General features: G+C 34.2%; 1 protein-coding gene across 1 annotated transcript; it reads right to left on the reverse strand.

Annotated features, from left to right (window-relative positions):
* Positions 1 to 327: 327 nt before the first annotated feature.
* Positions 328 to 21713, reverse strand: LOC109609196 (uncharacterized). Its single transcript, XM_020025826.2, has 5 exons — positions 21468 to 21713; positions 19687 to 19906; positions 8552 to 8661; positions 3202 to 3379; positions 328 to 2081 (listed from the first exon to the last, which is right to left on the reverse strand). The coding sequence occupies exons 2-5, from the start codon at positions 19888 to 19890 to the stop codon at positions 1383 to 1385; spliced, it is 1191 nt and encodes a 396-aa protein (XP_019881385.2). The 5' UTR covers positions 19891 to 19906; positions 21468 to 21713; the 3' UTR covers positions 328 to 1382.
* Positions 21714 to 23517: the final 1804 nt, after the last annotated feature.

The following is a 23517-nucleotide window of genomic DNA, read 5'->3' on the forward strand; positions in this document are numbered from 1 at the left end:
GAGAACTTGGCACGTTTTTTATATTTACATTTTTATTTATTAAATAAACAATATTCGATAAACTAGGTTAATTAATATGTTGTCAAACAGATAAAAAACTAAAATAAATTGAAAATATTCAATATGTTGTTTTATTAAATACGGTATGTACAAAATTAAGTACATCAGTATCAAAAACAATTTTTTAATATGTAATGTATGTGACAACTGTATTTTATAATTTTACTTACCCATTAATTAATGTGATTAAGACTCTTTTGTAAGTGAACTCTTTTGTGAAACTGAAATGGAAGGGAGGTTAGGTGCAACAATAAAACACAGTTTAAAATTAATAATGATTTTATGTATAACTTAATATTTCACTATTCACTTCATAAAAACAATAACAAAAATAATTCAATTAAAAATCACAATCGGCAAGTCAAAAACTAAACATTATTTTTAATTGAACTTACATTAAAATCGACTAGTCAAATGCAAACACTGATACAATCTATAAAAACACAATTCCAAAGAAAGAATAAACCTATTAAAACCGCTTGAATAAAAGCGAAATTAAAATTAAAACCCTGTTTCACTTTATTCGTTGGCATAAAAAGACAAAATAAAACAGTTTTATAGAAAAAATCTACTACGGAAACTGTCACCCACACACTTTATCACTGAAAAGGAAAATGTGCGGAGGCCGTTCCTCGAAACATTAAATGCGTAAGTAGCTCTAAGATGATATTAAGTATTGATTTGTCTTTTCAGAAACAATTGAAGATTGGGTTTTAAGACAGCTCAAGTGTTTTCAATGTTATGTTGATTATTAAGTATGTACATAGTTAACTTCTTTAAGCAAGTGAAAAATCTACGTTACTTTGGTTATTCAGTCGTAATGTATTATGTATTACATTTAGTTTGTAGGTTATTCAGTGTTTGAAAAGTGTAAGTATTAATAAATTATATGTACAAAAATAAATAGGACTATAAACATAAATGTACAATAATTACAGAGGCATAGAATATAAATTTAGCTTTGGTTCACCAAAATCATCCTAAAATATACAGAAGTATGTACAAATTTCTACAATAGAGTTGTGTGCGATATCGTTGATAATGGACGAGTCGAAAGAATCTAAATCAAATGGAATGTCACGTGTCAAGCTTGAAGAACTATTATAATTCCAAGTGCGCATAAGTTGAAAGTTATACTGTTGCTTTTCCTATACAGGCTAGGCTATTGTGCGCAGTTAGATAATCGTACACAACGAACTTTGGTACATCATAATTTACATATTACTAAATACTATTGGGGTGTTTACTGGCAGATACATTTTTATCACATGATTCAATGATAAAAGTCACTAGAAAATTATATTACATCAGTCCACACGATTTTACGCCAGGGCCAAGTCCGCACTTAACTGCGACAATCTCCTGTGGTCCCGCCGGCCCCTGTTAGAACCACGAGTTCCGCTCGTGTGATTGCTGTAACCCGAATCCGAACCGAAGGCGGAATCCTGCGAATAGGGTTTCGGAACCGGCCGGAATGTAGCCAAATGTCCCAGAACCGGCACCGTCTCGTATGGACCGGGCGTCTGCGACATGCATTGTATCCTCTGAGTTATGCTCGGGATCTGTCTCCTGTGGGGCGGTTCGACGCTACCCACTCTGGGATAGAGCTGCAAGAGCGCGTCCAAGAGCATACCTTCGTGGAACTCTTGTCTTCTCCTGTCCAAACTTCTGTGTCTTTTGTTCGTTTGCATTCCAGGTACCGGCGGCAAAGGTTCGTGCGGCCTCCTGAATCTGGGTATGTCGCGGCGGGGCGGGTCTGGCCTGTACGGCGGTGGCGGTATGTCCAACCGTCGTCGGTCCATTTCACCGCCCAAGCTCAGTTCGTCTTCGGCGAACTCGTCTTCGCTGTGTGGGGCACGCGCCAGTTCGCTGTCCGCATCGCTTAGTTCTTCGTATACGGGATTGTAGAGGTCCTGCGAGCAGTACGGGTCCGGACCGGGTGATGAGCACAAGAATACGGGTGGATGTTGGGAGATTGGGTATCCACTAGGGTAATGGATGTTATTTTTAACATCGATCATCTGTAACAAAAGAAGAAGTTAGAATTGAGACAAATGTTACTGCGTTGCATGTAACAGAAAAAAGGAGGCACCATTTTTGCAATTTTCCTTGGGCCCATTAAAGTGTAACATAATAGTTTTGGGCAGGATTGATATTTGTTTTTTCCACAGCCCGACGCACTGTCTCGTTCCCATCCTTGTGCCTAATATTTGTACTGGGAGAGGGAGACACAATGAGACTGTACATGAGGGTCCCAATTAACAGTATTATGTCCACAAAATTCAAAGCTTTGTTTGATGTAACTACGAGCATTTTTATTGCGAGAACTGAAACTGTTTTCTTATAGAGTGACGCTCGGGCTACTTAGTTTCGTTGTATCGACTTGGTGGAACTTCGGAAGCTTTAAGTAGAAGACAATACAGTTATTAAAGTAATTAGAAAGTTTAGCATAGCAAGCGGCATAAAGCTTTGTTGTGTGTTTCAGTAAAGCAGGAGTCGTTAGTAAGTTGGCTTAATCTTTGGATATGTGAGAAGTTTCTGGTGTTGGGAACTCGTTAGTTTTATTAATTGAACCGTCGAATTCGAGACGCTCATTAAACGGAATTAGCGTATAGAAGTGAAGTGTGGAGTTTTTCAAACGAACTTTGTATTCGGGTCCTTTTATGTAAGTTCATGCTGACGCATGATTCCGAAAGCCACACAAACGAATACACACACACATTAAATATATACTTGCGCCTAGTTTAAGAATTTGTACAGCTCTCATTGGTTATGGTTTTCTTTTTATTATTTTTTGTGTCGCAGTCGTAATATTAAGAACCGAATAAAACGTGCATTATTATTATCTGTATATGCGATGTGTTTTTAATTTCGCACTTGTCAAAGAATTTTCAATCTGGGGTGCGATGTTAAACGTGTTTTGAGCGAACACGTCCTGGTTTTTGTTCTAGGCACAAACACCTCTGACAAAGGCACGGTGTGAAAAATCCCGACTGCCGATTATACGTACCTTCCCTTTTTTCTTTTTTTTTTTTTTAACACGAGTTTTATTGTGAAGCACGGAACAATGCGGCGAAATATTTAATGAAGACTGTGCAAGGATAAATTTAACGGTGTACATGTAATTTAATTCGAACTTACCTCGATTGATGGTGCTACGATGTGTCCGCTGGGCGCGTGATGGGGTAAATGTGAAATATGGTGCGGTGTAGCTCTGGGAATGTCGTGGAGATCCTCGTATATTACTCCCGCTGTCGTGGCTCCATCACAGTTGTTTTGGGGAGTGTTCTTACAGGGCAGCAAGTTTTGTACTTTCCTCCTGAAAGGAAAAAATGCACGGTTAATTTATTTTGAATAAATATTTGCTGTTAAAAGTACCATATTTTTATTGTTTACAGTTTTTGTACAGCACACATACGACATCGATATTTTTCCCGACGTGTAGAATAATTTTTTGATTATAATGTATGTATTTTTTATGATGCTTGGCAATATTTTTGCAGAATTTTAAAATTTTTACTGCTCCAAGTATATCGACCTCGCAGTTTTCAGACACGCTGATGCTGCACGTATCTGATCTACATCCGTTGAATATCCGACACTGCACTCCTCACTTCCTTCGTATTTAGTTACACTTTTTTTATTACTCAATATGTTTACATTAGTATCAAATTTTCCTTTTGCAAACGTCGCCGTTAATTTTTTAGATGAATTATTACAGGGAGGTAACTTGACGTTGTAGAATTTTAATTAAAATTTTTTCGGTCGGTTTAAAATTGTGAATATCAAATGAAGGAAGACTTTCCGCTCAGGTTTATGTTACCTAAACAAGCCAGTTAATTTAGTTCCTAGTTAATTAAAGAAAAAACAGTTTAGTTCTGTAACAAATGTCAAAATATGGAATAAACGTTATTAAATTATTCGAAATGTGAATGCGAATTGAATTAAATAAAACTAATCGAATGAATTTATTCAATCAATACAGGTACTTTCCATTCGATAGTATGTATAAAAATAAACCGTTTAATTAATTCATTTAAATAATTAACCAATGTTAAATTAATTAATCACTGCTACTTCAATTTAAGTCATCAATATAATAAAATTATTCGAATGAATTCATTGGATAGTTGAGTTTATTAATTTACTAATTATTCAAAGGTTACCATCATTCGATAGTCCCCGTTACTATCCAGAGGGCCCCAATGTTTTTTTAGGATCATTATTGGACTATATCTTAACGTGAGCCGTAAGTTACCCGAAAGACCCCCATTAAGCCTCTTCCCGGGCTAATGACTTCCTGGACCTCGTAATGGATACTTTGCGATAATGAGTCGCGTCTCTGATTAATTAATTTGCCTGCTTTTAGGGACCTAATCGCTCTTTTCTTTACCTGTCCCAGGTCAGCCCACAAACGCCACATACAAATTGGGAGATTAGCCAAACACGAAAGTATTTTGTTAAAGATTATGGAAACGTTTGCCACATAATTTCCTTTCGCAATGTGGTTATAAAAAGAAATAATGAAACCCGAAACGAATGAAACTTCAATAGCCAAGTCGAATTTTATACTTGCATGAGTTAATAAAATGAGCAAGTATCCCTCTCTTCAGCCACGTCTTAAGAAGCTGGCAAGTGTTCCCTTGTTAATTATTCTAAGTGTAATTACACGTGTAATTACACGTCTCGGACAGTAACTATGGTAATTTCTAATTATTAATCCCAAAGTGGAGCGTGTTTTGTTTGTCACATCCATCTGTAGTTTGCTGATAAAGTTTCGACGACAATTCAACGCACGTTGAAACGATTTCAATTTTGAGGTGGCGCAAAATAACGATCCGGAATGGAGTAATAACAATTTAATTCTTCCTGCTATTCCAATGAGACTTTATGGCGTCCTTGAATGGTCTTATCGGGACTGTGGTAATATATTAGAAGCTATTTAGCGTAAGTGTTCCAATTTTGACAATTTCTCCCGATAAAGGCCTGTCTGCGGTGACAATAAGGTGGTCTTTGGCGGCATTATCTAAAGATAAAACGTAGACTTTACGTTTATGGTTTTTGTCAGAACGTTAAGTAGAGGTAGCCGGTATTTAAGTGGGTCCTTGGAACGTTTGATAAGAATTTGTGTGTCACGTTGTTTTTTTCCACCTTCGAATACTTAAAAAAATGTTTAAGGGACCATCAAATACAAGGAAAAAATCTTTCGAAGAAGTCTACCATTTAACATTCCAAGCAGCAATAAATAGATCGACATCAGCCTGCCTAATTATAATCGTGGTATATAAAAATAGCGTTTTTAATGTCTTCAATTCCAAGCTTTTTGTTAGATAACTGGCAGACAAGATGTGTTTTAAAGAATTTCATTGTCCACCTTGGAGTTACTTGGTGTATCATCTTATAAACTGGCATTAGCAATTTAGATAAAATATTTTTAAGCTTTAGTGATTTATAACGGGTTTCTGCTTGAGCAAGATGGTTAATGTCACTTGATAATTAGTAGTCAGCATATAACTCAAAATGCCGACATATCCAGATAAAACTACTTAGGAGGGTGGCACAAGAGTTGAGAAAGTTTTGCCCTTACAACACCACCATAGGATAGTTGTCTGAAGTATTTCCCCCAAATGAAATAAACAATATAACAAAATAATCGAGAATTTAATGGTGCACTAATATGTGCGTCGTAGTACAAAATGATGGTAATAACTGTTAAATGAACAGCAAAAATCAGTTAGCAGGACACAGAAGTACGGGCAATGTAGTGTAAATATTAGGGAAAAATTCAATATAATTTTGTTGAGGAAAATCACCGGCGCCGTTCGAGAATGATTTCCACAAGGTTAGACATATTGTGCCACTCAGAACGTTACGCCGTTTAGTGAAAAAACTACCGAAGTTTTCCTTGTGTACTAATGCATTTGTGTTCAACAATTGTTTATTCCTCCAATATGGACAATTTACATATTTATACTCGGACAGTTTCAATAACTACTACCCAATATTAAAAGTTTTAAATGAGCAATTTCAGTAGGCGAAGTATCATAATTCATCGTAATTACGGAGCCCGAAAAACGTGGTGGCCAAATTAAAAAGCTTGAGGACCTTTCAGTGCAATAATCCCCGTAATTCCCGAGCTGTAAATCTCTCCCGGGGACATAATAAATCCAATGACAGTATTATGCCCAACTTGTCATATTTATCTTTGTTTTTTTTTTTCTCGTTTGCAGGAACACATTCCGAATGCAATTATGAAGCAGCCCAACTTTTAATAGAATGATAATCTAGACAAACTAAATATAAATTATGGCCACATTTGAATTTATAATTGAGCCGCCCGGATGACAGGTTGAGAAAAAATTACTTCTTCCACGGGAATTAAACAGTTCCAGATGCGTCCGTCATCCGACGTAAATTTTCGTACTTGCTTAATGAATTTATGGCGGTGGGCGACACAGTCCCACGGACTAATATCGAATTTCTGAATGACCGGCCGGGCGAATAACAATGAGCTTACCGATTTTTTAATGACGGACTAACAATAGCCGGAAACAATGTCGGAAGCGGGTTTACTGGATCGTTCGACGGTGGTTAAAAACAACCAGGATTGGTCGGTGATGTCCGTCGTTGTAGTGGAATTTGATAATTGGTGGGCGGTACGACGTTCGAACATGGTGGGTGAAAGTAGTGGTTATTAATACGGTACACTCGAATACGATAGTGGCGCGGTAGAGTCGCAAACACAAAAAGTTATCGTGAATATTTTCGGTGGTTGAAGAAGTCGCGCTGGGGTTAAGTTCGCGATTTTAAGACGTCGACATCGGGTTTTTGGCCCGGAAAACAATTCAATAGGGAGGGTGAAATACTCGTGGGAAACGATGCAACGGGTTGAAAATAAATCTGGTCCCGGGGATTTTTTAATCCGGCGGAATGCCACGGAGAACAATGGGTGCAGTCGAAACGGCAGCATTAAAATTAGTCTGATCTTGTATAAAATTCAGTTCCAAACACCACCCAATCGCAGTCACAATCGTGCAGTTTGCCATTAAAAATACACATAACCCTCAAATTAACCCGGCTCTCTCAGGGCGTCGAATTAAGATGATTCGTTGGGTTGAATTAAACACCTCTTTAAAGTTGCAAGCACTAAAAGTATTTGTTTCTAGTTCATAATTTATAGTTGAAAAAATTGACACAATTTTGTGGATATTTTTGTATAAGAAGCAAAAGTGCAGAATTAGGATTAGACAGATTTCGCCATCGGCCTTTCCATCTACCATCGCAAAATTTACGCCGACGTATCGGTTTGTTTTTTACATGATTAAATCACTATTAAGTATATTACTTTTCATTTAAGTTTCTTAATCTGAATTTTAAATTTGTAATGCATAATTGATTAACAAATTGAATAATATAGATGTTTGCTAGTCAATATATACATAATACAATAAATTATTACATAATATACATAAATAATTATAATTTTATTATTTGTTTATTTTTTACTAAACATATTAAACGAATACAAATATTTCCTTTATTTACTATCCAATTTTTAATTAATTTGAAGTTTTAAATATTTTAATGTTATTTAAACTATATGATTGAATATCATTTTATAATATTTTTATAAAATGTGTTTAACATTCGATGTATTGGTATTTCTCATTTACAAAAACCCTTTGAACGTAAATAAAGGTAAATGCATTATTTGTTAATTTTTGTTTTTTGAATTGTACTGTGTAATTTATAAATTTGCCTTTTGTGCAATTTATTTTTATTTTAATATATTCGTTTTATTTTTGTGTTGCCAATTAATACCGTTTGTAATGTATATAGAAAATAATGATTTTTGGTAAATTAATGTAATTTATATTTTATTACTTTTGGAAGTCATTTACGTTAAAATGGTAGAATATATATACTTATAGATAAAGTACCATTTTTGCCACAAAATCAATCAATATTGGGTATTTTTTTTAGATATGAACATTGACAGACATCATACTAGCAAATTTTTTATATCAAATCTATCTGTACCATTGGATTAAGCACCCTCTTAAATGCATATACATAATTCTATGAAGAACGTGAAAACGTGAAAAAATATTCTTGTGCAAATTTTATGAGGTTGTCGCTTGTAAATGGGTCACGCTGTATATAAACTAAATAGAATTTTAGTTTTTTTTTTTAATTGCCATTGCTTGTGCCTTATTATATTAAATATGCTACATAAATTATAAAGTGCTTTAGAGATATTATTTAGAAAAGAAATTATAATGTATAATATTCTTTAAATAGACGCTATGTATAGTAGTAAATTATATTTACTTAGACTAGTTTTATCGATTCGTTATAAGGTAATAAATAAATAATTCAAATATCGTGTCAAGGATTTGAACTCTTTCATGAATCGTCTTAGTTTGAAGCTCCGAATTTACAGCTACACTTAAATATGTGGTGGAAAATTGCATATTAAAAATATACTTACTTCCAAAATATGACTGCGATGATGCAGATAATAATAACTAGAAGAGTACATAGAAATATCACAGCTGAAGTCTGAATGGACTGACTACTCCTGTAGCCGGCGTCTATGAACTGAAACAAAAGAACAATAACATGAGTTTAATATCAAAACAAAAAAATGTAGTATCATAATCAAAAGTAAAAAAAAATGCTTGATTAAATCTTACTGTAGGATACCTGTTAACCCAGTTTGAAGTTTACCTTACGACAAGAATGAAAATACACTCGGAATAGATGTAATTCATAATGCGATGAAAACAAGCATTTATTGGACTCCGAGTTTATGCGCTATTGCCGCAGGAAAGCTCTCGTGTAAGTCAAATAATCGATTTATTTCGTTCCTGCATCTGACGATGTGTTTCAACAATAAACCAACGATCACCGTACCTGTAACGTGTACACAAGATCGTTTCAAATTAAAATATCTGGAAAGTTTTACCGAACTGTTGCACAATTAAAATCGCAGTTTCACCGAAACAACATTTAAATTTCAAAACTGTTGCATAAAATTTAGTGAACGTAAGAGGAGGTGGCTCGAAACGGAAATTCTTCATTTGATTTATTATTAACATAAACTAATTTTATTTGGCCATTTAGAAAGTTATCGCCGATAAATAACTACACAAATAGGTTTGGAGTCGGTTGTTTTGACTATATCACAAGGGACGAACAAATTAAATTCGAGTTCATGTAAATGTGGTTGGGTTCTGACAAAGAGTATATAAATAGATTTCGAATTTGGCATCTTGTACGGCTAAACCTAAATCCACGCCGAAAATTATATTTAACGGTATATTAATTGGTTAATTTTTGGTCGATCACCGCCACAATTTATTTCGACCCGTCAAACACACTATAACAAATTTAGTTAAGTTAATTAGCACACGTGTTAGAAATAAAAGGGCAAAAAAAAGTAATGAGCTGCATCTCTCCACTCGTGTTTTTTTTTTTTTTGTCGTACATTTTTTACGCCGAATAAATTATATTAAGGTTCGTTTATTTCAAAACTTAATAATCTACGCTCCATTATGTCTGGCGATACACGATTTAATTTTATTTATGGTATCGCTACGTTCTTCTGCGGAAAATTCACCATGGATTCCAGACTTGCCACGCTGCATCTATCGACGGTCGCATATGTGAGTCACACGTTATATGACACCTAGCAATTACGAGTTATGAAAATGGCCTTGTGCGCTGTCAGTGCTAAGTGAACATTGACAATTTAAGGGGTAAAAGAAGCATCACAATTCCATTATCCCCAAATCATCGAACTTTAATTCGATACCGTCTAATTTTCTCACTATCCGATGATGCACACACACATCGAGGCCTGACCGGGTCCGACTCGGGCATTTGATAATTGAGGCTGTCGACAGTAGATGGCGGGGGTATTATATTTATCACAGGGGAAACGGTGCACCACGGTGCACCACGGTGCATCGAGCTTATTGACGATACATATACAGATTTTGAACTATTTATTCCATTTTTATACAAATACATTACATTTAAATCGCCTAATATATTAATACCAATTAAAATAAATTAGCGGTTTTTCCCCTTGATAAACTATTATAAGCAATACCAACCATTCAGAAGAAAACTATCTTCTATTTGGTTTGTAAGAATATTGAATATTTTTAATAATAAAATTGAAAAGTATCTAACACGTTAAATGAATCACTAATAACTCTGTAACTATTCACTACATTTTATCCACCAAAATATAATTGGATGGTGACTTTCAAATGAGTATCACGAGACCACCATTTTCATTAAAATTATTATTATTATTATATTAATTGATAATGCCCATATACCATTAGGCATTTTAGCCCATGTCAACGTTTTGGTAAAATTTATTTAGGATTCATAACATTCATTACATGATCTTTCATTCGAGAGGACTTTTTACAATCTCACTATATATACTTTTCCTCGGACAATGTTATAATTTATATTTATTCACTTCTATAAAATACATTTTATACATCCACTTTTAAGCCCCGCATAATAAAAAATGGTAGTAAATATTTTACTGAAACACTTAAAAAACTGAATTTTATTAAAAGCAGAAAACAATTTTAATTTGGAGTACGATAATAAAACCGAAACAAAAGTTTAAGCTTTAATCCCACGACACCAGATCACAAAGTGGTGCTATTACACATTAATCAACAATTAACAAAAGTTAATTCTTTCGAAAGAAACAGATGTAATTTGTGGCGGTTACAGGCAAGTTCAAAGTCTCTAAACATCCGTCGCAATAAACATAAATATTAAGCGTTTTCGGTTTCTTTTGTACGTTTCGTAGTTTTGTATTGTTTTAACGCAGCACGTACCGGGTGGCCAAATCGTTTTGTGCTTTTTTTTACTGAATTGGTATAAACAGAAATATTGTTAATAAAACTGGCCCTGAATTTATTTGATCATGTGAACATTTGAAATGTTTTTGTTCTTAATTTAATAAAACTCAAGGAAAATCAAAAAACTTGTTGACTTGCTGATTGATTACATATCAGAACATCAAGTTTCATCTTTGTTACATAAAAAATAATTGGGACATGTATCTTCGAAGCAGAAAAAGTCTAATGTAGGAGTATTGTATTATATATTCTTTAAATTGTAGTCTACAGTCTAATAAATATGAGAGACAGACCACCCACATACATAGTCGACTCGCTTATTACCACTCTAGTCGTTGCCCTTGTTCCAAGACTAAATGCATAAAAATGAATCACTTTTATATGAAATTAGTATATGGTCAATTTAATTAGTAATTGAACAAATGTATTAATTCATTACAACCGGGATTGGGACCAAGATATAAAATAATATTGTGTAATCCTTTTGATATCTTTATATGGCCGCCTCAGGTCACCAATCGGACGTAAGTTAGGCACGCACAAACGCATTTCATAATAAAGAGCTTACAAAATATGTTAATAACCATGAAGATAGATGGTAACCCTGGAAAGCAGGGTCGGTTTAAACGCTTTTATGGTCCAAAGACATAATTTTTATTGGCCAATAAAAACTATAATCAAACAATTTTGGGGAAAAAATTGTCGATGTAAATTATTGAGGAACACACTTTCAGCTTCGTCGTATAATCATTCATATCTACGTCATATAAAATATGCGACTAATGTAGGCACCCTTTAATTGATTTTGTGGCCCAATTAGACATGGTGAATTCAAAAAGTCGGTGTAGGTTTTCTTTTTTTACGGCAACCGCCTTGCTTTGTCATCGTGCACACACCGAAAACTTTTTTTTTTAATTAAAATTTCAAATTTAAGTCTAACTTAATGATCACAAATATGACGTTTGGATTCTCGAAATTGTTGAACAGGTGGAAGAATAAAAACAACCGAGTTAAAATGATCACCTGACCTGACAAAATGAGACTTTCGATTTAAATGTCGTTCGATTGTTGCAATAAATATCCGTAATCAATATAATACAGTGTTAAAAGGGGAAACTTAATGGTTATTTATGCATTCGAAACTTACGAAAACTTTATTAGTGCCATTAATGTTGACGTCACAATTTTTATAAACGTCAGTTAGTGAGCAGCAATGGCCGAAAGAAGGGACGCTTGGAATTGAATTTGTGACGTCAGCCCCGACTTCACGCTATTCAAACATATTCGAATTCGTTGGCGTTGATATAATTTTGTTGATGGGAGCTTTTAAGAAAATCCCCCACAATTTACAACTAAAAAATTGGCAATAAAAAAATATGACAATCGAATTTGTGTTATAGTTGGCTTTTTTCCTTTTTTTTTTGGAGTTGTTGACAAAAACAAGAGTCGGTAATGAATTATTGATGTAATATGGCCGGATGGTATCGGTAATAAAATTCGGTGATCCATTGCGTGGATCCGGTCCTGATTGGTTGGCGGAGGGATCGGGCATGCTGTGAGTTAGCGTTAGCCAACTCTTTTTCGAATAACACGGTTCAATTATAAAGACGTTACCTTTTTTTTTTTCACCGTCCGTTCGGGTCTATGCGCGCTCGAAACATCAAAAGTGTACTTTAATTATATTTCTGGCTTGCAGCTACAACATAAATTAATGATATTTTCGTTGTGAGCCTGAGCGGTGTGCGCGCCTCTCTCTCTTCAGCCCAGACGAGGCCACAATTATACATATACCGTCTTTTTTAGCTATAAATAAATAAAAAGTAAACAGTCACATTAATCGTTACATTTGTTTATGGGGGGAACATGTTTACGGGGCAATTAAAATCTTGTATTACTTTGCCAATACATCATCGTCCTCAACGAAAGACATAAGCAACAAAAATACCAATAAACCACTAAGATTTTTAAGCAGCTTGAAAACGTTTCTTAATATGAACCGAGGACAATTCAAATTTCAAGTATTTTTACTACGTGTACCTCTAATCCCCGTAATCCCGCAACCATTCTAAATCCGTGTAATGCAGTTTTTTTTAAAGACATTAAAGGGAGCGTTAACCTTAAAATAATCTTTTTTAAGAAAAAGGTACAACGCACGTTGTTTATAATAGCAGTGGATGCTGCGTCTGTTAGTGTACGAGCGACATTTCTAATTAGCTAGTTTGGAACGGGACAAAGAATTTAATTGCATACACTGTAAAGTGTTCCCATGCCACTAATTGAAACCACAGAACTTCTAAATAAAATTAAAGAAAAAAAAAATAAGAAGAAACGTCTCAAATTACCAACGGCCACGTTTACGGTTTAGACATTGAACCAAAACGGTCTACGAAATTGCGATCAAAATCATGAGTTAAGACAAAGAACTCGCTCGTGGCGATCGACTTCGCCTGAAAGATGATATTTCAAGGCCTGGTCAATCATGCACGATTCCCTGAAACTTGCCTCGTTCGAACGTCGACCATTTTCAATGGCCGCCCGATTTCCACGGAATCACTCCGCCGAACGTTTCAATTTATTCGATTAGTTCGGGTAAAATGCCTCCAAAAAAAAAAATGAACTGCTAGCTTAATTATCGTTCCGAGTTCAGTTCAGTGGCTAATAACAAATGTTCTTGTAAAAATAGTGCGGGCAACTGTTTATAAAATAAAACAGCCGGTCCCGTTGAAATTTCGGAAAACAAAAATCGGAAATCTGTTTAAAACGTTCCAATCTAAAATAAACCTTTTAGCGTTTGATCTCCGATAAACGAAATTGCATTAGGAGGTCGGTCTACTGTTTAATTATTTTCTTCGTCCCTTTTTTTTTGCTCAGAGAATTTGTATAAAAACTAATAAAATCGGACCGCAGACACGAGGAAAAGAGATTCGGTTTTATTGGTAGTAAAATTGTTTGTGGAAGGAGGTAAAGTTAATTTCGTATAGTGAGTGAAGACACTAAAACGCTTAATTTACCTATATACATTTAAGAAAGCTGTAACTTGACTAAATTTTGGATGGAGAACATAAAATAGATATAAAAGTTTACACCCCCAAGAATGTCTCGGTGCAGATATAATCATTGTATATAATAACCGAAAGTGACTTACTCGGATATTATTTTAGACGGAGATTTTTATAATTTACCTTTATCGATCACACGGCGTGAATACTTTATATTAAATTCAAGTTGTCCCCAATACCATAGCCTATTTGCTCAAAAGTATTAAGTTCTGACATTGTCCAAGTTTCGGACAAGAACTTTATTGGATTGTTTCGAACTTATACATTTCCTTTTCCGACAACAAAGGAACACATTTTGTATAAAACTTACGTTTACTGTAAATATTTGTGTAACACATTCTCATGAGGTAAAGACTTTTGTCCCCCGAAATCCCAATAACAATAACCAAACAAACACATTTTAAATGTGCACCCACGAAACATGAGATTATTTACATCAGGTAAACGATGTGGCGTCCAATTACGCAAAATCCCCCAAAATGTTGCCATACTATCCGTAAGATTTCGACAAGAAAAAAGGTAAGAAGAAACGATTATTTAAAATAGGAAGCCGTCCACTTAAATTTGAGCGACACATCCTGTGAATTTTAAAATAATTGCTACTTATCTTAAATCAAATTTCAAAGTGGGATGGACTTTACGCATAATAAAATACTGGAGAGTGAGAACATGGCAGTGATGAATTACTTGGTTGAAGTGTCGCTTTGTTTTTGGGAACGAGTTAATTTCAAGCAGAGACAATGACTTAATGCCGCCGACGATTAAAAGTTATAAGGAAGCTACCTAAATGACGGGACATGAGATTATTCAATGGCATTTTAAAAATTGTGTAATGACGTTGAACTAGTTTAGTTTTAAGTGCGATACGAAAAGCGGAACCACCGATACAATTTTGTGACAAGAACAATATAAAAGAAACTACCTAATGAAAGATCTCATATTAGATGCATAAATCCTTCGCCTCTGTCAAATGAATATATAAGATCGAGATAAACATTCATGGACTCCGCATGAATTTCAAACAAACGTCCTGTCTGGAGTCGTTATGAACAGAATTGCGTATTAAAATAGAATAATAATGACATTTACTACATCCGTAGACAGACTCTGATATAACAGTGGACAAGGTGGGCATTTGCCTACGTTGGTAAATTATGAGGGTGCACGTATATTTGCAAAGGTGCTGACGTACCAGTACATCCAACTAAATAATTATGCTGTTGTTATAATTGTTAATACGTATTGTGAATTGCAAGTGAAGTGTGAGATAGAATTTGGAACCACCGCACTGGATGGCCAAACAGTGGAGGTTGCTGGTCACATTTCAGAAACTGCTAACTAACACTTTTATTAATAATATTTTTCTATACCTATTCAATTTGTGGTTTCTGAGATTAAGACCTGCAACCACCACTATTTGGCCATCCGGTACTGGCCATTCAGACTTAGTCACAGAGGTATCGTCCCCTGTAATGTACTTATATCGATACCAAAAATGTCGGGTGGAAAAGTACTAAATCAATCGAAATTGTCGTATAAAAAAAAAACGAAAAACATCGATAGATATCGTCCCTTAGTATGTAATATCGATACCTATTTCAGCTGATGTGTTGTTTCTCTTCACATGTATAATGCGTTTAGTTCAACATCTGACCGGAAATACCTTAAAGAGAATTGAAACGCAATTATCACATTATACTAGTGGGAATACGAACGGAAAAGCTGGATTTGGCCCTGTTTGCGGAGCAACTGTCACCTGGTTTGAGAACTTAATACGTGGAGTCGAAGCGAACGGTAGCGCCGTCGGTAACTTTATTGCCGCCGCGTTGGCAATATTTTATTACGAGCCATTTTAGTTCGTTTCGTAAATCATCACCTGGTACATGCAAACGCCGCTTTAATTATTTAGGTGATGTATGGATAGAGTCATAACTGAAAACGACCTATTCTGCGTGAAATAGAAACTTTTATGGGCTAATACGGGACCGTCGTAGAATTTTAAATACGCCGACTAAGAGTCACTTTGGCGGATCATGCAAACTTTTCAAAATTTCGGATCATCCAGACGTAATTTCCATTAATTCGACAAGATTTACGACCACGTATCAACATTGTGCCTATGGTTTTCTTGTTGATTTGACGGATTAAATTACTATCGAGTGTACTAAGTCTTTAAGACATTTAATTGGAAAAATCCTTAGTAAAATGTACTTCCACATAGAATTTAATATGTAACCTTGTGAACACCATAAAATAAATTGTAGAAGTTCCGACATTATTTTCTTTTAGTCAATTGAAAATTAGTCTTTGAATTTTTGCCGACAGGGAATAGGTATCACCGGCAAGGAAAAACTTCGAGGAGTTTACTTGAGGCAGGAGGAAGTTCAACTTATAAAAATACAGAATATACACACATTATTTGTTAATTTATTAAAATTGAATTATTTAAAGTTAAAAAGCAATGATTGAATCTCGTGTTATAATATTATAATAAAACAAGCTTAACATTATCATGTTCTTTTACAAAAACCTTTTGAAACGTAAATAATGCATTATTTGTTGATTTTTGTTTTATAAATTATGCTATGTAATTTAATATATTCGTTTTATGTTTGTGTTGCCAATTAGTACCATTTACAATGTTTACAGAAAATATAGATTTTAGTAAATTTGTTTAATTTATGTTATTTTATTACTTTTAAAAGTCATTTTATTAATATACAAACGAAGCAGATGGAAACTGAATTACTGAATATGTATATAAATAAAAAATATATTTCCATTTTAATCTTTTATTATAAACAGAAATGGCTACCAAGACTTTGATCTCAAGACGTTCATACAATCATTAAAACTTCACAGATCAAAGGATTTTTAATTGCCGAGATGATTCGAAGACATTTGAGCTTCCCAGACACTATAGGTTTAGCAGATTAATTCAACATGACAAATGTGAAGCCCATTTCCATCAAAAGCTATAAAAATTCAGCGTCATTTATACCCACATTTATTATCGCATAACTTGTTGAAACAACACGCGTATTTTTTAATAAACTCTTCTATTTTCATTACACATTCAGCTGCGGTTCACACAATAGAGGTGCGGCGGAACGACGCTAGGTATCATACAGGGAAAAAAAGGGGGATGGAACAGAAAATTTCGTTATTCATATGTAAAACGCTCTACGTCCGATAGCAACAGATATTTATACACACTGCATTGCGCCATTTATAAAACCTGGAGGTTTCAGTACAAAAACGCTGAAATACGATCCGGTCTGTGTAGCTTTACAAGATTTAGTAAAACGTGTACGGCACAGGCTGAAAAATATTTACGAAAACCGATTTACCACGTGTTCATGTTCTGCTAAAAGATTTATTTACTTGTTATGTCCTAAAAACTGCGAGCGAGTAGAGGGCATAAACAAGCGGTCGTTTAAAAACAGTTTAATTCTTCACTTTTTCCGCCCGTTTATACGTTAGTTACATCCGTCCGGAGGTAAAAATCACATGAATACGACGACAATTTTACTTGACGTGTAAGTGTAAGAGAAACCACCCATGTTCTGTGCTCAAGTGTGCGAGATATGATTTCCCATAATCCGGCATACTGGTTTTGTATACAATTCGTGGATGTTTGCAATCCCACCCCGTCGTGATATAGAACAGATACACTTTAATGTGTTCCTAAATGACAGCTACTTATGGGCAGGTCATAAATAAAACCGAACTAAAAGGTCTTTGGAACATTAATTATACAACACTTCCCCCATTATTCTTGGTAAAAACTGATAATGAATATTACACTTAAACGTTTACAAACAAAATTTTTAGTGGTCTTTTTTTCCGCCGTAACAACAACAAAAGACAAAGTACGAACCGCACACAGCAGTTTTATGCCCACATAAAACAAAATCATTAATAATTATGTTAATGCCGCATAAAACACTGCAAATTTTAACCGTGTGGGAAAACACTGCAATTTATTCACGTATTGAAATTAATGAATACCTTTGCAATGGGGACAATAATTGGAGTCCATGTTTAATATTCAATGTTATTTAAGGTTCAATGCATGCAAATTCGGTCATTGTGCACTGGTGACAAATTATGAAGGCAAACTTCGCCGTTAATTACAAAAATCTCATACAATCTAAATTAACATCATTTCATAGGGTATATTGTCACATTGTCGGATCACTATGTATTCATAGCGGAATTGAGTAAAAAACCGATGAAGAGGGTTTCGTTTTTATCGCGATTAATCAATCTTGGTTCTTCTCGCCGAATTACATATCGGTCGGCCTATTTAAAATATTTAATCGATTGTCCGAACGTGACGTATGTGAATTTCGCTTTTAAAAACCCTTCATTTGCCAATACATATCGATGGGATTGTGTAGAAATTGGAATTCATATATAGACAGGAGAAATTCGACAAAAGTTTGCCAAATATTTAGTTCGAGTTATCCAGTAAAAATTATACATCATTTTCACCCTTGGCCATTGCCAACCAATTTGCTTCGAGTTATCAAAAATTCGAATTATCGAAGTTCGTTTGTATATCTAAAAAATGAGATATTGATATTAATAATGTTTAGAAATGTGAAAGCTGAATATCAGAACAGACTATTTTATTATAAAGAGTTGTAATAAGAACATTTTTGACTAATTAATAAATTATTTTATTAAAGTAAATTTATTTTAATCGTAAGAGACTTTGGAACTACTCACTCAATTTTAGTCAACAAAATAGCATTAAATAGAAAATAACATAAAACATGAGGTGTTGGAGTGTTTCCTTTTTTATTAAAAAATATTTGATAGTGGGCAATTTTGTACAGATTAACTTTATTCCAAATTTAGTTTTACAACGTTTTTATTCGAGGTCGATACGTTGTTCCATTCAAAATTGATCAGGGGGAGACTTCTTACATGTTCACTGTATATATTATGTACAAGTGAGGGGTGCCATGGTGACCATAAGGTAACTCACGTCTGTTGTTGGCACTAGGAATTGAACTAATTGAGAAGTCATGTGTAAAATAACTGTTTGATATTTTTGGCATTTTATTCCATAGTTTAAGGAATAAATTCGTAATATTAATATTACTATTCTTACTATTTTTTTCATTCTCAATTTTTGTAAGCAAAAAGAAGGTACGGAGATAGTCAAACGGGCAATTTCAGTTAGCTGATATGGTCATTACAGTAGCATTACCTGCGTTTGTAAACAAAGGCCCGTGATTTCTTTAATGACCGACGTAGGTGAGCATAAAATTATTCAACCTTCACACGTACAGTAATGGGTGATGTTAACCGTACAGATATTGGGCAATAAAATAAACGGGAGACGAATAATATTGTCCAAATCATCGTATGATAGCTTGTTGACCAAGGTAAAAATACAGTTACCGCTGGCACACAGGAAATTCCATGTTAATATGTTAAATAAAACAATTTTGGAAATAACTCGAACCGTTCACTTCCTTTTCTACAATTCCAAGAATGGAACGAACGACATCCCCCGCAGAGCATACCCGAATTACTTCTGCTTGTACACAGGTATCGCATGTCGTTTCTTAAATCCACCGAGGCGTGACGGATCACAAGGTAAGAAAATAATAATAATAATATAAATAAGAAGGGAAAAAATGTGAAAAACTTACCGGCAAAGCGTCGCACGTTTCCATGGGTAACGGATCCTCGGTGCATAGCATGGGATCGGCAGGCTGGAGGATAGGCGGCCTCGGCGGAGGCGGCAGCATGAATTCGGGAGGAGGTCCTGGACAATCGCAGTCCGGTCCTGTTTCCATGCCCCACATGTCTAGACCTGGTGGGGGATCTTCTCCGTAGTCTCCAGGCCTGTCCATAGACCTCACGCGACTACTGAAAAACCCCAACAAAAACAAAAAAAAAAATTAAAAATCGAGTGTTGAAAACACTTGAAAACGTAAAGAGGTGCACAGGATGAACATGTTACGTTCTCAAAGGGTCTTGTGACAAGCGATCATTTATACAAGACACATTTAATAGCGTTAACATCAAATTTAATAGTTCACAAGTTTTAGTTTTTCGTTCGGTTGCCGTGACAATTTGTCATTCACAATAAACTTTTGGCCCGGACACCCATGTCCTATTATTTATTTTATGATAATGTCTTCTTGAAGTTCTATTTACGACGCGGGGCAATTTATCTTGTGCTGTTACACGATTTTTTCGAACCATCGCCTTCTCACCAAAAAGGTCCTGGTCTCAAATCACAATGTAGTTTTACATCTGTGCAGTGTGTAACTGTCACTTTTACTTTACAAATTCCCTTTTCATAAGTATCCGCCTTTCTAAATATGGTTCGAAACGCAATTTGTTTTCCGTTGTACGGTCCGTGTACATCCCGAATGGATTGTGTCAAGGAAATAATCGAACAAGTTATAATTATTTCGGGTCCAATATATACATATATTGGTCAGCAGCATTTCAATATATATATATACGGAAATAAAACCGCACACGTTGATTGAATCATTTGCGCAGCACCGCCGCGGCGACATATAATTAAATACTAAAAACAAAATTAAATTATATTTTGCGGTAGATTTAATTATGTTGATTTAAAGCGGAACGACAAATTCGATTAAAATGCACAATGGCTTTTTTCGATCAGGGCTCTGATCCACAAATACGCGTTTGTACTGGGCCCGTTTACATTTTAAAATTGTCCGAAACCAGAATTTTCGCCGCAAGTTTGTGCATGCACATCGGGTCCGCGGATATTTATTCGATTGGACGCCTGATATTCCGCTCACCTAATTAAGATATCCGCACGAAAACGCTAATAGACCAGATTACATTCCGAAAACGTGTTTCTTAATCAATTCTTCGTCAAACCGTGTCGATTTTGCATGAATTTACATCTCGCACATATTGTTTTCTGTCTACAATCTAATTCGCAAATTACATCATTATTCCGGGGCAGGTAGAAACAGGTAATGGGGTAAGGGCTCAGTTAATGACTTATTTTGATTCACTGGGAAATCAATAACCATTATGTCACATATTGATATCATTATTTCCAATAAAAAAATTTTCTAAGACCCTAAGATCCAGGTATAAATAAGTCAAACCTTCGCCGTCAGCTTTCCGTTGTTTGTTTGTCTTTGCTATCATAAGTCAATTTGTTTTATTACAACAGTTTGCCTCCAGTATTTGTTCTTCCACTTTATTGGAGATTACTGTATTCAATTGATAATAAAGTGGAGCGGTACCGATGCACGGTACGTCTGCGTCCGACAACTGCATCAACAGAAAGATGACGTTAAATGATGTTAAAACTTATTGGAAACAAGGATCATCGAATCGCAATTTCAATGACCACATTAAATTGATGAGATTCTGGTCGACGCGTCAAATTGGAAGAACTTCTTCCGATCTGGCGACGAAAGCAACGCACCTTCATAAAATTCCATGAACGTTTGAACTGGAACCGCACAACAACCACAAGAAAATCCACAATTGCACATAACACAAAAAATTAAATCCAATAAAAAAAAAATGGGGCACGCGAAAAAACTGAAGAAGAAAAAGTGACTGACGGGAAAATTTGCGTGAACACCGAGAGAAACTCGCGACTGTTTGTAGTGCTTCGGTTTTGGTTGGGCTGCACACGATGCTACAACATCGACAGACTTGGTCCTACTGACGACTATAACGCAACGATCGTCTCTCGCACCGCCTGAGTATTGCCAGCTGCGACGTGCCCCACTATCGGGCACGACCAATAGAATCTGTACTTCTGCTTTTTTCCATGTGGGAGGGGGGCTAATAATGTTATTATTTTGTAATTTACAGTTGGTCGTGCACCAGGTAACCAATTTTGAAGTTTTGTGGAGCTTTTTGCGGTCATCTCAATTATAATGGGGTTGATACGTCGGACCGATGCCGAATCCGATGACCTGCGGTGAAATGAAATGGTGTTGCATTAAAATATATAGGAATACGTATTTGGTGTTGAATATGTTGATTGTTACTAAATAAAATCTCGGTGAATAATTACTTAGTTATCTGTGTGACTTTTACGTGGTACGATGATTACACATAATAAATAAATATTGAACTAACATGGAAGGACTTTTTGAGTCATGCATTCTTAATAAATCAAAACTTATCTCATTCTGTTCGGTTCTTTAATATCTTCCATTGTGTATTTGTCGGAACCGGTGAATGTATTTCGCTATAAATAAGGTTTTAAATCGGAAAATCGTCTTATACAAGTTTTTATTGAATAGTTTTTTATATTTCCCGATATAGTATGTAATCCCATTCATGCTTACGATTATAAAGGTATTTATGGTATTAGAACATTAACAAACCGAGTTTTATTATTGTATAAGCGAATGTTACCTCTTGTTAACATCCAAAAATTGTCTACCTGAATCGTAGTGAGTTTTATCGCCCACAGATGTCGATATGGGGGTATGCTATATAAATTTCAACCCTCTGTCAAACGAAAATGTTGTCGAATTTGATATTAAATTTATAATATGTTAAATAAATTAGAGTACGTTGTAACAATATACATACATACATATTTAATTAGTGAAAATGGTAATTTTTAGATGTTCAACAAATTCTATGAGAAAATAATGTACATATTTTAATATAATAATATATTTATTAACATTTATTTTTAGAAAATTAATCGGATGATGTGAAATTACATTTTATGCGATAGAAAATTTCGATATGGTGTTGCCCATTTAAAATAGAAATATCCCTTTTTATTTACAAATAAGTTTTAATAAGATTGTTTACTGAATATTAGTTCAAAAGATAAACAATAAAAAATTCTATGTATGTTCTAAATATAGTTTTTATATGACACGAAAGGTCTTTTTATACTAAAAAAACCAGAAAAATCAATTATTTATTTCATATTCAGCATTGACTTCAGCTTCTCTAAAAATGATTAAACAAAATTTCATCAAGAATATTTTATATTATTAATAATATTAATAATAATAGAAAAATCATTTATTTATTTCATGTTCAGCATTGACTTCAGCTTCTCTAAAAATGACTAAACAAAATTTCATCAAGAATATTTTATATTATTAATAATATTATTAATATTATTAATATTATTAATATTATTAATATTATTAATATTATTAATATTATTAATATTATTAATATTATTAATATTATTAATATTATTAATATTATTAATATTATTAATATTATTAATATTATTAATATTATTAATATTATTAATATTATTAATATTATTAATATTATTAATATTATTAACAATATTTGCTGATTAAATTAAATTAGTTTACATTTTATGTGATAGAAATTTTCTACACAATGTGGCCAAGATGGAAACAAATTTCATTAATAATATTTCATATTATTAATAATATTTTCTAATTAATTAAACAATGGTACAAAATCTGAATAACATAAAAAATATCATTAAATACTGATTTAACGCATTAGTT

Source organism: Aethina tumida, chromosome 1, assembly GCF_024364675.1.
Source record: "Aethina tumida isolate Nest 87 chromosome 1, icAetTumi1.1, whole genome shotgun sequence".
NCBI classification, from domain to species: Eukaryota; Metazoa; Arthropoda; class Insecta; order Coleoptera; family Nitidulidae; genus Aethina; species Aethina tumida.